The following is a 15,928-nucleotide window of genomic DNA, read 5'->3' as shown; positions in this document are numbered from 1 at the left end:
GAAAGTTACAAAGAGTTAAAAAAATTTAAAAAGCTGATTGTAGTCATAATATTCATCAAAAGCTGTCCAGATTTATATTAAAGAAATTGTTGGTCTTTGCTAGTCCTATACAATGGCATATGGCAGTGGTTCCCAACCTTTCTTTGGCCATGCCCCACCTAAGCATCTCTAAAATCCTGTTGCCCCCCAACCCCACCCCATGACATATAATTCTTATGTTCTGCTCTGCTCTGCTCTGTTGTGTTGTGTTCTGTTGTGTTCTGTTCTGCTCTGCTCTACTCTACTCTACTCTCTACTCTATTGTCTACTCAAATGTATCTTTTCTTTTATGTATACTAAGAGCATATGTACCAAATTCCTTGTGGGCACAATCACTCTTAGCCAATAAAGAATTCTATTCTGTTCTGTTCTGATTATGTTGCCACTGGGGAAGTTATGGTTTTAATGTTGTGATTTGTAATGTTGTAAACTATCCATACTCAGCTGTGTGTGATTTGGATGGACATATAAATTTGTTTCATAAATAAATAGTCCAGCCCCCTGTAAACTAATAAAACGTTAAAGTGATCTGAGGACAGGGAAAGGATTGTAAGAAACTGGTTTTTAATTAATCCTCCGAGCAGGGGGTTACACTAAGACAGGGGTCTCCAATCTTGGCAACTTTAAGACTTGTGGACTTCAAATTCCAGAGTTCCTCATTCTCTACTCAATGTTCTGTTATTTTGTTCTGTTCTGTTCCATTCTATCTACATGGCAATGAAATACAATTGCTATTGCGAATGACAACAACAATGCTCAAGTGAGTTATTCTTTTTCCAAAAATCCATACAAGGAAAAATATCATTGATATAAAATGCCCATGGAAATGCTTATTGGGTGAGTAGAGGGATATATTTTTCAAGGTATTGGAACAGTGCAAAATTTGCATACAAAAATATGCATCTACACCTACAAAAAGATATGGACAAAATTGAACGGGTCCAAAGACAGGCTACAAGAATGGTGGAAGGTCTTAAGCATAAAACTTATCAGGAAAGACTTAATGAACTCAATCTGTATAGTCTGGAGGACAGAAGGAAAAGGGGGAACATGATCGAAACATTTAAATATGTTAAAGCAGAGGTCCCCAACCGCCGGTCCGCGGACCAGGACCGGGCCGTTGGGGTTTTTCAGCCGGTCCACAGCGCCAGGGCCGCCGATAGATGGGTATTACTGGGAGCCCTGTACCGGGTGAAATTGACCAGCAAAGGTGATATTCAATGTCGGGGGCGCACGGGCGGTTGTGCGCGCTCCCTATCTTCCTGCTAGCCCACTCGGAATATTCAAAATAAGAAAAACCTTCGCCGGCAAAGGCTTTTCTTATTTTGAATATTCCAAGTGGGCTAGCAGAGGGATAGGGAGCGCACACAACCGCCCGTGCGCCCCCGACATTGAATATCACCTTCGCCGGCCTCCGCTGAGAGAACGCCTGCCCCGTCTCTCCTGCAACCCCCTTGCTGAGAGCCCGGGACGAAAGTGCTCTCGGCAAAGGTGAGACAGGCAGGGCGTGCGCGCGTCACTGCTGAGAAGAACGGAGAGAGAACGAGAGTGAGTGAGAGCAACAGACAGCAAGATAGAGAGAAAGTGAGAAAGAGAGAGTGAGAGAAAGGGGGGGAGAGAAAGAGATAGCAAGAGAGAGAGAACAAGAGAGAGAAAGAGCGTGAGAAAGAAAACAAGAGAGAAAGAGTGAGAGAGAGAGAAAGCAAAAGAGACAGAAAGAAAACAAGAGAGAGAAAGTGAGAAGAAGAGAGAGAAAGAGGGGGAGAGAGAGAGAAAGAGAGAGGGGGAGAGAGAGAAAGAGAGGTAGAGGGAGGAAGAGAGAGGGAGAGGGGGGAGAGATAGCAAGATAGGGAGAGAGAGAAAGAGAGAGGGAAAGGGGGGAGAGATAGCAAGAGAGGGAGAGAGAGAAAGAGAGAGGGAAAGGGGGAGAGAGGGGGGAGAGAAAGAGAGAGGGAGAGAGGAGATAAAGGAAGAGGAGAGAGAGAAAGGAAGAGAAAGAAAGAAAGAGGGATAGAAAGAGAGAGAGAGTGAGAGATGCTCAGTGAGCCTTTCTTTGAAGTTGCCTTTCTTTCTTTCTTTCTTTCTTTCTTTCTTTCTTTCTCTCTTTCTTGCTTTCTTTCTTGCTCTTTTTCTTTCTCTCTTTTACCTTCCCTTCCTCTATTTCTTCTTTTCTTTCTCCTTCCTACCTTCTTCCCTCCCTCCCTCCCTTCAGTCCTTCCTCTCTTACTCTCCCCTTTCATAAGTTTCCTTGCTTCCTTCCTCTGTTCCTGTCCCTTCCCCCTTTCTTTCTTTCTTTCTTTCCCTCCGTCCTTCCTTCCTTCCTTTCCTCCCTCCATTTCTTGCTTTCCTTTTCCTTCCTCCCTTCTTTCCTCCCTCATTCCCTTCTTTCACTCCTTCCTATCTTACTCTCCCCTTTCACACCTTTCCTTGCTTCCTTTGCACCCTTCTTCTGTTCCTGTCCCTTCCCTCTTTCCTTCCTTCCTTCCCACCCTCCGTCCATTCATTCACCCATTCCTCTCTTGATCGCCCCTTTTACGGCACCGCTGACAGCTAGCTCCCACCACCACCACCACCACCACCACTGGGCCATGGAAAACTGGTCTAGCTTAAAGCCGGTCCCTGGTGCAAAAAAGGTTGGGGACCTCTGTGTTAAAGGATTAAATAAGGTTCAGGAGGGAAGTGTTTTTAATAGGAAACTGAACACAAGAACCAGGGGGCACAATCTGAGGTGAGTTGGGGGAAAGATCAGAAGCAACGTTAGAAAATATTATTTTACTGAAAGAGTAGTAGATGCTTGAAACAAACTTCCAGCAGACGTGGTTGGTAAATCCACAGTAACTGAATTTAAACATGCCTGGGATAAACATATATCCATCCTAAGATAAAATACAAGAAATAGTATAAGGGCAGACTAGATGGACCATGAGGTCGTTTTCTGCCATCAGACCTCTATGTTTCTATTATTTTGGAGCCTCTAACAGAGAGGAAAATTGCCAGAAAGGAGTAGGAGTTTATTAGGACAAAGCTTCCATGCAGAGGAAGGCAGAGATAGTCCTTGACTTATAAGTGAATTTCATTACATTTTACTCAATCCATGACATTTCCTAAACATATATCCATCCTAAGATAAAATACAGGAAATACAGCGGCCGATAAGGTCCCACAGAGTTGGCCTTCTCCGGATCCCATCGACCAAACAATGTCGTTTGGCGGGCCCCAGGGGAAGAGCTTTCTCTGTGGCGGCCCCGACCCTCTGGAATCAACTCCCCCCAGAGATTAGAACGGCCCCCACCCTCCTTGTCTTTCGCAAATTACTCAAGACCCACCTTTGTCGCCAGGCATGGGGGAGTTAGGATATTCCTTCCCCTAGGCCATTACAAGTTATGTATGGTATGTTTGTGTGTATGTTTGGTTTTTATAATAAGGGTTTTTAGTTGTTTTATTAAATTGGATTGTTACATGTTGTTTTTTATCATTGTTGTTAGCCGCCCCGAGTCTGCGGAGAGGGGCGGCATACAAATCCAATAAATAATAATAATAATAATAATAATAATAATAATAATAATAATAATAATAATAATAATAATAATAATAATAATGGCAGACTAGATGGACCATGAGATCCTTTTCTGCCGTCAATCAATGTTGCTCTGTCTATTGTTGATCATGAGTGTAGATTTCCCCCCCCCCTAATGTTTGTTTCATGGTTGTTGGAGATATCACAAAATCAATCGAAGGAACAGAATAACACATAAATATTGGAAACACAGAAGTGGAGCACATCTCCGCTAATTAGCAGACTTGGTGATAGAAGATGAAGGCAGAGAAGGAAAGCAGCTTTGAAGGATGCTCTAGGTACAATTTCCTGGTTGACTTGATGCTCTTCCCGGCATTCTCACTTACCCATATCCTGTTGTTCTTTTTCAGAGTGATGGCAGCCTCTTCAAAGTAAACGTGAACAGCCTTGACCACTGAAGGGTTATCTTCACAGTCCTTTCCGATGTTCACAGACACCCTGAACCAGGAGGGGTCACTCTCATCACACACAGAGGACACATCGTAAACGCCACCGCAAAAGTTCCATCTTGCTGAAGTTCCATCAAAAGAAACGAGTTGGGCCTCTGGGGAAATTTTGCACTGGCCTTCTTTACGTTCACAACCACGCACACCATTGTGAAGAACGCAGGTCTCTTCTTCCCGGCATGCTGTTTTCTCAAAGGTGAGTTGACCCAGAGCCTGACAAGTCCATTTCTTGGTGCAGTTGGTTGAAAACCTGCTTTCGCCAACCTGTTAGGATAAACCACCAGAAGACATGGGGGAAAAAACAAAGAAGATCACGTGAAGTGTTAAAACCACTTTATAAGGCCTTGGTAAGTAAAATAAAATAAAATAATATAAAATAATTAAGATAAGATAAAATAAAATAAAGTAAAGTAAAGTAAAGTAAAGTAAAGTAAAGTAAAGTAAAATAAAATAAAATAAAATAAAATAAAATAAAATAAAATAAAATAAAATAAAATAAAATAAAATAAAATAAATAAAATAAAATAAAATAAAATAAAATAAAATAAAATAAAATAAAATAAAATAATAAAATAAAATAAAATAAAATAAAATAAAATAAAATAAAATAAAATAAAATAAAATAAAATAAAATAAAATAAAATAAAATAAAATAAAATAAAATAAAATAAAATAAAATAAAATAAAATAAAATAAAATAAAATAAAATAAAATAAAATAAAATAAAATAAAATAAAATAAAATAAAATAAAATAAAATAAAATAAAATAAAATAAAATAAAATAAAATAAAATAAAATAAAATAAAATAAAATAAAATAAAATAAAATAAAATAAAATAAAATAAAATAAAATAAAATAAAATAAAATAAAATAAAATAAAATAAAATAAAATAAAATAATAAAATAAAATAAAATAAAATAAAATAAAATAAAATAAAATAAAATAAAATAAAATAAAATAAAATAAAATAAAATAAAATAAAATAAAATAAAATAAAATAAAATAAAATAAAATAAAATAAAATAAAATAAAATAAAATAAAATAAAATAAAATAAAATAAAATAAAATAAAATAAAATAAAATAAAATAAAATAAAATAAAATAAAATAAAATAAAATAAAATAAAATAAAATAAAATAAAATAAAATAAAATAAAATAAAATAAAATAAAATAAAATAAAATAAAATAAAATAAAATAAAATAAAATAAAATAAAATAAAATAAAATAAAATAAAATAAAATAAAATAAAATAAAATAAAATAAAATAAAATATGCCATGTTAGGGATAGGTTATCATGTAGAAAACCTAATCTGTTGTGAGGTCTGAAAGATCAGGTCCACATATGAAAGTCCAATTCCATCCTATACACAAGAATCTTCTCAAATAACAGTTAAACACCTGCTTGGGTTTTGAAGATCAATGGAATTCAAGGGATCCCCTTACAGCTATGTAGGCATTCGAGGCTGATCCCTCTTAATTCCACCCGCAGGTTCTGCCACTCCTTCTCTTGTTATACATGTGCTCACCAGGAGTCAAAACGAACTGACCAGGCTGCCCCAGCTTACCTTCAAGTAGAGCCCCTTATGCATACAGCCACATTTCTCCAGAGGTACGCATGCATCCCCATCAAACATGTAGCCATCATTACATTCGCAACCTTCAAAACAATTCCCAGAGCACTGCACTGTTGCGAAGAAACTGGCACAGCTGGAATCACAAGCTCTAACGCACGTCTCATAGTGGCTGTTATCTGGACAGAGGAGAGCTGGGGAGGTGAAAGGAGAAAAGGTTTGCAAAATGTTTCCCTTGAGCCACCAAATAAAATATAAGGAGGACGAAGCTGTAGCAACATGAAAGCAGGTTTTCCTCTATCACAATAAATTACCCAGCTTCCCCACGTTAGTGGCAGGCAAGTATGTGGTCAGTAATAGGTTTCAAGTTACACTATTTGGTGCATTGCCCCGGTAAGGAAATAATAATAATAATAATAATAATAATAATAATAATAATAATAATAACAACAACAACAACAACAACTATTATTATCATTATCATTATCATTATCATTATCATTATCATTATCATTATCATTATCATTATCATTATCATTATCATTATCATTATCATTATCATTATCATTATCATTATCATTATCATTATCATTATCATTATCATCATCATCATTATTATTTAGATTTGTATGCAGGGATGCATGCGCAGCTGCGCATCCCTAATGCACCTGTGCACACCCCAGGCAAGATTTGCCTTCTGTGCATGCGCAGCAAGTGATATCTCATGTGACGATGCTTGTGCAAGCGAGATTTCAGTGATTTTCACCAATTTCTTGTTTCTGTGCATGTGCGGAAGCAAAAACATTGGTGAAAAACACCAAAATCTCACTTGCGCATTTATTTTAATGTGAGATTTTGCTTGCTGCGCATGTGCAACAGCTGAAACTTGCGCCAACAGGCATGTGCGTGCCTTCCAGACATGTGCAAGCCTGTGACAGCCTCAAAGGGTGCACTGGCAGTGCCGAAGAGGAGAAAACCGTCGGTGCATGTGGTCATGCAAATGGAGTACACGTGTAGGTGATTGCCCAATTCTCACGCAAGTGGGGATGCACACATGTATGTGCGCACTTGCCTACCATTTCTGTGGCCTGGTTGTAAATAGCTCATGGATCACTAGTGGGCTGCAGCCCTGAGGTTGGGGACCCTTGAATTGCAATACAGTGGTACCTCTACCTAAGAACACCTCTACTTAAGAACTTTTCTAGATAAGAACCGGGTGTTCAAGATTTTTTTGCCTCTTCTTAAGAACCATTTTCTACTTAAGAACCCGAGCCCGGAAAAATTTCCCAGGAAATTTGAGAGCGGCATGAAGGCCCGGCCAGTTTCCTGCCATTCTCCCTGGGTTTCTCTCTCTGGCGCAGTGTATGAGAGGCAGCCTCGCACCGGGTGTATGGGAGGCACATGATCCTCCTCGCCCATGCTCTCTACATGGGGCTACCTTTGAAAAGTGTTTGGAAACTTCAGATCGTGAAGAATGCAGCTGCGAGAGCAATTATGGGCCTCTCTAAGTATGCCCATATCACTCCAACACTCCGCAGTCTGCATTGGTTGCCGATCAGTTTCCGGTCACAATTCAAAGTGTTGGTTATGACCTATAAAGCCCTTCATGGCACCGGACCAGAATATCTTCGGGACAGCCTCCTGCTGCACGAATCCCAGCGACTGGTTAGGTCCCACAGAGTTGGCCTTCTTCAGGTCCCGTCGACTAAACAATGTCGTCTGGCGGGACTGAAGGGAAGAGCCTTCTCTGTGGTGGCTCCGATCCTCTGGAACCAGCTCCCCCCTGAGATTAGGACTGCCCCCACCCTCCTTGCCTTTCGTAAACACCTTAAAACCCACCTCTGCCGTCAGGCATGGGGGAACTAAAACATCTCCCCCTTGCCCATGTTGTTTTGCTGTTTGATTGATTGTGTGCTTGTTTTTTTATATATATTGGGATTGTTTTATGAATTTCTTAACTTAAAATTGTAATTGGATTGGTGGGCATTGGATTTGTCACTATGTACTGTTTTTTGCTATTGTTGTGAGCCGCCCCGAGTTTGCGGAGAGGGGCGGCATATAAATCCAATAAATCTAATCTAATCTGATCACAGAGTCCCTCTTTTTTTTCCTAAGCCTTAAAGTTTTGGATTTTTTTGATTCCCCTCCCCTCACCTTCTTCCTTCGGCAGCGACTGTCCTCCTCCTCTTCTTCCTCCTCCTCCTCCTCCCACCCAAATTCCAAAGTTTTATTTCTTTCCTCATGCTTTTCTGCACATTATTTGCTTTTACATTGATTCCTATGGGGAAAATTGCTCCTACTTACAAACCTTTCTACTTAAGAACCTGATCACAGAACGAATTAAGTTCGTAAGTAGAGGTACCACTGTATTTCCCTTGATAAGGGAAGACGATTTTATCAACTTACGACAAGAGACAGCGGTTCTCCAGTCACCGATTTTAGCTCCAGCTGCTTGGCATTTAACCGTGTAAGCTTGAAGGTTTTGACACAGAGCCCCCTCGCCGACAACTTGCAGGTCGTACAGGCAGTTGTGAAAGAACTCCGCAGGACTCAAAAACGAATGACAGTCTTCGAATGGGCCTGTCTCCAGCGTGAGGAGTCCACAGTATCTGTCATCTTCATATGGTACTGTTCGAGCCTCGTCAAAAGCAGGGAGTTTGTGCACACATTTCTTGGAGCAAATGCTGCCAGCTGTGGGGACTTCCCAGGAGATTCCAAAGTCATCAGCACCTTCGGTGACAGTTCCATTAGGCAGCAGGAAATCATCATTCAAGTTATTGTTGAAGTTGCCACCAAGCCCAGATGTCTGCTCTTGGTAATGCCTAGGCACAGAAACCTCCACATAGTCGGCAGAGTCGTAAATTACTTTGAAACCTTCAGGTGACTGAACAATAATATTATTCCCTTCTTGGTAGATCCAAAATTCTCCATTGTCTGTGCTAAACGGTAGGTTGTAAAGTTCGTCTTCTACCTTGAAGAAGGAAACAAGAATAAAGGATTGATTATTTGCTATAATTTTGCAGGCGTGGGCAGATTAACATGAATTCCTCTGGAAATTAATAGAGAAGGTGGCACATATTGCCAAGTAGTTTCAAGTTTAATTGGATTTGTATGCCGCCCCTCTCCGAGGACTTGGGGCAGCTCACAGCATATAAAAGAGACAGTAGTAAACAATCCAATTAATATACATAAAAAGCAATCCTTAAAAATTCTAATTTTTTAAAAAAACTCCCATTAACAATTCATTCAACAAATACATTCATTGGTCAGGGGGAAGATCTAATAACCCTAGTATCAACTGGAAGTTCTGTGACCCTGCTTCGCTTCTCAGCGTCTCTGATCTTGGCTTGTGGCCTAGAAGTCTGGAAGACTTGGGGGAGGCGTGGGTTTTTGTTATCTCCAGCGTTGTTTTTGCCAGCAAGAATCCTGTTTTATTGCCTGGCCTTCGTGAAACCTCTGTGAAGCTTCATAGTGTTCCTGTCTGTAAGAACAAGTTTCTGTTACCTGTGTTTGCTTTGAATTATATAAACTGACTTTGCTTTTTACCAGTGTGTCTGCCTACTCTTTTTGGTTGGCGTTGGCTTCTGGAGGGACCCAGACAGAACACCTAGGCCTGGCGACAAAGATGAGTTTGTAAACTCTTTCGGAAGGCAAGGAGGGTGGGGGCAGTGCGAATCTCCAGCAGGAGCTGATTCCAGAGGGCCGGGCCCCCCACAGAGAAGGCTCTTCCCCTAGGTCAGGTAATGGAAGGAGGAAATAGATAGCTGGAGTTTTATAGTGAAAACAAAGTGTTTTCCCTGTGAGAACCAAGGACATTCCAACAGGTGGATGGGGAGAGGTGGAGTGGAGTAACCAAGCGACCAGCCAGCACCTTAATTGAACAATATGACAGATGATTGCCCCCACCCTCCTTGCCTTTTGTAAGCTCCTGAAAACCCACCTATGTTGCCAGGCATGGGGAAATTAATATACCCCTCAGCTATTATGATTTATGTATGGTTTATGTGGGTTGTATGATTGTTTTTTATTATAAAGTTTTTAAATACTGTTTTTAATATTGGATCTGTACTCTGTATATTGCTTGTTGTGAGCCGCTCCGAATCTTTGGAGATGTTCAGTTCTACAAACAGATATTGACAAAATTGAACGGGTCCAAAGACGGGCTACAAGAATGGTGGAAGGTCTTAAGCATAAAACATATCAGGAAAGACTTCATGAACTCAATCTGTATAGTCTGGAGGACAGAAGGAAAAGGGGGACATGATCGAAACATTTAAATATGTTAAAGGGTTAAATAAGGTTCAGGAGGGAAGTGTTTTTAATAGGAAAGTGAACACAAGAACAAGGGAACACAATCTGAAGTTAGTTGGGGGAAAGATCAAAAGCAACGTGAGGAAATATTATTTCACTGAAAGAGTAGTAGATCCTTGGAACAAACTTCCAGCAGACGTGGTTGGTAAATCCACAGTAACTGAATTTAAACATGCCTGGGATAAACATAGATCCATCCTAAGATAAAACACAGGAAATAGTATAAGGGCAGACTAGATGGACCATGCGGTCTTTTTCTGCCGTCAGTCTTCTATGTTTCTATGTTTCTATGGGCGGCATACAAATCTAATAAATAATAATAATAATAATAATAATAATAATAATAATAATAATAATAATAATACCTGCCTCGGAGTTCTGCTTTCTGTGAGTGCATTACCTGGAACGTTGAGAGCATTAATAAGATAGGCACTTACCTTAGCTTGCCATTTCTTTCCTCTCTCCAGGAAAATAGTATATCCATGTAGATAGATACTAGCTGATGTTGTGTTAATTAAAGATCCATCATCAGCCTTCTTGTGTTCCACCACCACGGAAAATATCACCTGCTGAGTATCTTCGTCCGTTACTTGAGTTAAGAGGTAAGAGCCGGAGCCAGCGAAATCAAAAGTCTTCCCATCAAAGGTAGTATAATGGATCCCGCCAGATGTTATCACTGTCCCGTGACCCACAGGGTAGCAGCCCTGGACGCCGTTCTCCACCCTGCACTCCTGGTAACTCCCACAGGAAAACTGGCGGCAGTCAACATTACCAGTGTCTACGCAATGGCACTTCTCCTGACAAGCACTGGTAGGGTAGAACTCTGCTCCCTTTTTGTAGTACCGGCCCTCGTGCACGCAGCCACACTCACTAACAGGGACACACTCGTCCCCGTTGAGGATGAATCCAGAGTCACAGGTGCAGCTTTCAACACATGGAGCATCGCAAACGTTGGAACTGACGAGATTGTGACAGGTGGAAGGGCAGGCACTTGCACATATTTCGTAGTGGGAGTTGGGTGGGCAGGAAAAGCCTGGAAGAGATGGATGGTGAGATGGGCTGTCAATACAGCATTCCAAGTACAGTGATCCCTCGATTTTCACGATCTCGTTCTTCGTGAAACGCTATCTCGCGATTTTTCCCACCCGATGACGTCACTCTCTTCCTTCCTTTCTCATCTTTCTTTCTCTCTCTCTTTCTCTCTCTTGCTTCTTCCTCTCTCACACTCTCTTCCTCCCTCTCTCATCTCTTTCTTTCCTTCTCTCTCTTTCTCTATCTCTCCCCCTCTTGCTGGCGGGCGGCGGGCGGGCGGGGGCATCAGCGAGGAAGACCCAGGGAAGGTTCCTTCGGCCGCCCAGCAGCTGCTCTGCTCGGTAGCACAGCAGCAGCGAGGAGCCGAATCGGGGTTTCCCCTTTGCGTGGGCGGCGGGGAAACCCCGATCTTCGTCTGCTCGCTGCTGCTGCACTACCGAGCAGAGCAGCTGCTGGGCGGCCGAAGGAACCTTCCCTGGGTCTTCCCCGCCGCCCACGCAAACTCCACCATTTGCGCATGCGCGGCCATGAAAAAAAGGGCGCGCATGCGCAGATGGTGTTTTTACTTCCGCAACCCTACATCGCGAAAAATCGATTATCGCGAGGGGTCTTGGAACTGAACCCTCGCGATAATCGAGGGATCACTATACAGTAGTACCTCGAGATACGAGTTTAATTCGTTCCGGACCTGGGCTCTTAAGTCGAGCAGCTCTTATCTCGAACGACTTTTCCCCATAGGAATTAATGTAAATAATTTTAATTGGTTCCAGCCCTCAAAAAACTCACAAAGTTAGTCTAAATTATGCAGAAAGACATGTTTTTAATGAAGAAATGTACATGTACATATAAATGAATAATGAAGTTTCTTTCACTTAACTTGTAAACTTTCTTAAACTTTTAAATTTACATATGTTCAACTTCTCTGCCACCCAATCCTGTAGGACAGAGGTCCCCAACCCTTTTTGCACCAGGGACCGGCTTTAAGCGATCAAGAGAGGAATGGGTGAATGAGTGGACGGAGGGTGGGAAGGAAGGAAGGAAAGAGGGAAGGGACAGGAACAGAGGAAGGAAGCAAGGAAACTTATGAAAGGGGAGAGTAAGAGAGGAATGAGTGAAGGGAGGGAGGGAAGAAGGTGGGAAGGAGAAAGAAAAGAAGAAATAGAGGAAGGGAAGGTAAAAGAGAGAAAGAAAAAGAGCAAGAAAGAAAGAAAGAAAGAAAGAAAGGGGGAAGGGACAGGAACAGAGGAAGGAAGCAAGGAAACTTATGAAAGGGGAGAGTAAGAGAGGAATGAGTGAAGGGAGGGAGGGAGGGAAGTAGGTGGGAAGGAGAAAGAAAAGAAGAAATAGAGGAAGGGAAGGTAAAAGAGAGAAAGAAAAAGAGCAAGAAAGAAAGCTGCAAGCACCCCCCTGAGCCCCCCAGGCCGGCTGCAACCTTTTAAAACACGCACGCCGCTTCGCAGCTGTCTCCTGAAGCCGAACGCGGAAGTTAGCGTTTGGCTTCAGGAGACAGCTCCTTGGCGCTTGTATCTCGAATTTGGGCTTGTAAGTAGAACAAAAATATCTCTCCCCTCCCAGCTCTTATCTCGAGTTGCTCTTAAGTAGAGCAGCTCTTATGTCGGGGTTCCACTGTATAGTGGTACCTCTACTTAAGAATGCCTCTAGTTAAGAACTTTTCTAGATAAGAACCGGCTGTCCAAGATTTTTTTGCCTCTACTTAAGAACCATTTTCTACTTAAAAACCCAAGACCAGAAAATTTTCCTAGGAAATTTGAGAGCGTCATGAAGGCCCGGCCAGTTTCCTGCCATTCCCCTTTTAATCCCGGCCATCTCAGGCTTTTCTGGGCTGCCAGAGGAGCCTTTCAGTGGCGCTTAAAGAGGCTTTGGCAGTCCAGAGCGAACAAAGCATTTTCCTTTTTCTGGGCACTTGCAGAGGGAATAAACCTCTGCCAGCGCCCAGAGAAAAGAAATGCTCCGTTCGCTCTGGGCAGCCCAGAGCGAACGGAGCGTTTTCCTTTCTCTAGGTGCTGCCTCAGAGTCCCTCTTTTTTTTTTTTAAGCCTTAACGTTTTGGATTTTTTGATTCACCTCACCTTCTTCCTTCAGCAGCGACTGTCCTCCTCCTCTTCTTCCTTCTCCTCCCACCCAAATTCCAAGCTTTTATTTCTTTCCTAATGGGTTTGCACGCATTATTTGCTTTTGCATTGATTCTTATGGGGAAAAAAATTGCTTCTACTTAAGAACCTGGTCACGGAACAAATTAAGTTCTTAAGCAGAGGTACCACTGTATTGACTGTAGGAGCCCTGAAGATGTATTAATGTTGACCCATTCATATGTTGCTCAGGTATACGGATTTCCCAACATTTTTGAGGCCTGTCCCTAATAGGTTAAGGCACCAGGTTAGAAAGCAAGGGACCATGAATTCAAGACCTGGCTCAACCATGACAGACAATTAGGTGAGTTTGATCCAATCACTAGGAGACTGAGCATTCCAATCTCAAGTTTAGACCTGAAAGCCAGCTGGGTGACATAATAATAATAATAATAATAATAATAATAATAATAATAATAATAATAGAGTTGGAAGGGACCTTGGAGGTCTTCTAGTCCAACCCCCTGCTTAGGCAGGAAACCCTACACAACTTCAGACAGATGGTTATTTGAGCCAATCCACCAGAAGACCATGGGTTCAAGTCCCACCTTAGCCATGAAAGCCAGCTGATTGGCTCTGAACCAATCCCCAGGAGATCATGAGTTCCAGCCCGGCCTTAGCCATGAAAGCTGACTGAGTGGCAGTCATTCTCTCCCAGTTCAATCCCCATCACAGGGTTGTATTGTTGGGAAAATAAGAAGGAGGAAGTTGTGGTGGCTATGTTCACTGCCTTGAGTTATGCATACACGTTGTACAAACAAAAAATGGTGGGACATAAATAATCAGATAAAAATACTGTAAATGAATAAATAGATGGCTCCCTATCCTCCCTATCCCCATATGCTATGCATGGATTTCCAAATGGGGAAAGTTGACCTATATATGAAATTCCCGTGAATTTTGAAACATCTATTTTTTGGGGGGGGGGGGTGTTTATGATCCTTTTTATTGGTATTTATTTAGAAAAACTGTCTATCCAATTCTAATGAAAAGTGTTAAAGCCCTACATGGCAATGGACCAGATTACCTCCGGAACTGCCTGGTACCGCACGAATCCCAGCAACTGATAGGGTCCCACAGAGTTGGCCTTCTCCGGGTCCCGTCGACTAAACAATGTTGTTTGGTGAGTCCCAGGGGAAGAGCCTTCTCTGTGGCGGCCCCGGCCCTCTGGAACCAACTCCCCCCGGAGATTAGAACTGCCCCCACCCTCCCTGTCTTTCGTAAACTACTCAAGTCTCATTTATACCACCAGGCATGGGGGAGTTGAGATAGCTCTTCCCCCTAGGCCATTACAAGTTATGCATGGTATGTTTGTGTGTATGTTTGGTTTTACAATAGGGGTTTTTAGTTGTTTTTTATTATTGGATTATACATGTTGTTTTTATTATTGTTGTTAGCCACCCCGAGTCTGCGGAGAGGGGCGGCATACAAATCCAATAAATTATTATTATTATTATTATTATTATTATTATTATTATTATTATTGATCCCAATCTTATTGCCGCACTGCCCGTTCTGTGCTTAGAAAGCCCTCTATCTATCTTGAAAATGAAGGGAATGTCTCTTCTGCTACTAATTAGAGCAAAAAAAAAAAAATACAGCATTTCTCCCTTGCATCCAAATAACGTTTGCTGAAAAATATATGTTGCTTATTTAAAGTAAGATTTAGAACAGCGTCACCTGCCTGATCGATTGAAGCCTTAAGTGTCTGGAACAGTACAAATGGGATAAAGATGTGATCGACTGGGAATATCTAAGTGGGGAAAAAGCCATTATCTCCATCCCTAATTCTAGAAGAAATATCTTTCAAAAAGGCTGCTTCCTATGGCATTTTTGCGTAGCGTCAAAACATTAAATATGCTGTTTCTTCAGATATTTTAGCTGTGGGCTATGGATAAAATGATTCAGTGATTCAATTAAGTCATTAAAATATACAAATAACCAACTATGTCCATTTACCAGTTTTTAACATGAGAGATAAGATTATGGGGAACGAAAAATGTTCTCCAAAATTCTGGTTATTAAATAGATCCCAGTATAATGGGAAATTTAAGTGACACAGCAACTGCTTTATGTTTAAACAGCAGTGTTTTTTTAAAAGTGTTAATTATCCTGTTTGGATATTTATAACTCCCCAAACTTGAGACTTGATGGAAAGAAGAAGGGAATTAATATTACTAAAGCCTCATTGATTTCAGATGCCTTTTTAGATTATAGAGAATGTAGTTGGGCTCTATCTTCCTGTAATGTATGTGTCATTGTTCATGTTTCATGCTTTGGAATGATAAAAAATGATAAAACATTAAATATTCTTGAGCAAAATGGCATATCCTGATAAGACAGAGTGGCTGTGAGTTTTGCCTCCCAAGGACAATCCCACCTGTCCGTCCATCACCCTGCGGGGGGGGAATTATTGACCCCCTCAGAGAGGGTCCGCAACTTGGGCATCCTCCTCGATCCACAGCTCACATTAGAGAACCATCTTTCAGCTGTGGCGAGGGGGGCGTTTGCCCAGGTTCGCCTGGTGCACTAGCTGCGGCCCTATTTGGACCGGGACTCACTGCTCACAGTCACTCATGCCCTCATCACCTCGAGGTTCGACTACTGTAATGCTCTCTACATGGGGCTACCTTTGAAAAGTGTTCGGAAACTTCAGATCGTGCAGAATGCAGCTGCGAGAGCAATCATGGGCTTCCCCAGGTATGCCCATGTTACACCAACACTCCGCAGTCTGCATTGGTTGCCGATCAATTTCCGGTCACAATTCAAAGTGTTGGTTATGACCTTTAAAGCCCT

At 41.5% G+C, this 15,928-nt stretch overlaps 1 protein-coding gene across 4 annotated transcripts in view; it reads right to left on the bottom strand.

The window, feature by feature from the left end:
- The window catches only part of LOC139173994 (IgGFc-binding protein-like), an 842,349-nt gene that overhangs the window by 811,962 nt on the left and 14,459 nt on the right, over positions 1–15,928 (bottom strand). For all 4 annotated transcript variants that reach the window (XR_011560280.1, XR_011560282.1, XR_011560281.1 and 1 more), the window contains exons 6-9: positions 10,389–10,984; positions 8,047–8,611; positions 5,635–5,834; positions 3,943–4,326 (exon numbers count right to left, since the gene is read on the bottom strand). Coding sequence is in view for 1 of the 4 variants with exons in the window: in XM_070763988.1 (XP_070620089.1) it covers positions 3,943–4,326; positions 5,635–5,834; positions 8,047–8,611; positions 10,389–10,984 (1,745 nt within the window). In the remaining 3 variants the exon portion in view is untranslated. The remainder of the gene's footprint in view (positions 1–3,942; positions 4,327–5,634; positions 5,835–8,046; positions 8,612–10,388; positions 10,985–15,928) is intronic.

Source organism: Erythrolamprus reginae, chromosome 11, assembly GCF_031021105.1.
Source record: "Erythrolamprus reginae isolate rEryReg1 chromosome 11, rEryReg1.hap1, whole genome shotgun sequence".
NCBI lineage: Eukaryota > Metazoa > Chordata > Lepidosauria > Squamata > Dipsadidae > Erythrolamprus > Erythrolamprus reginae.
Note: the sequence above shows the minus strand (reverse complement) of the source record. Positions and strands in the feature narration are given on the sequence as shown.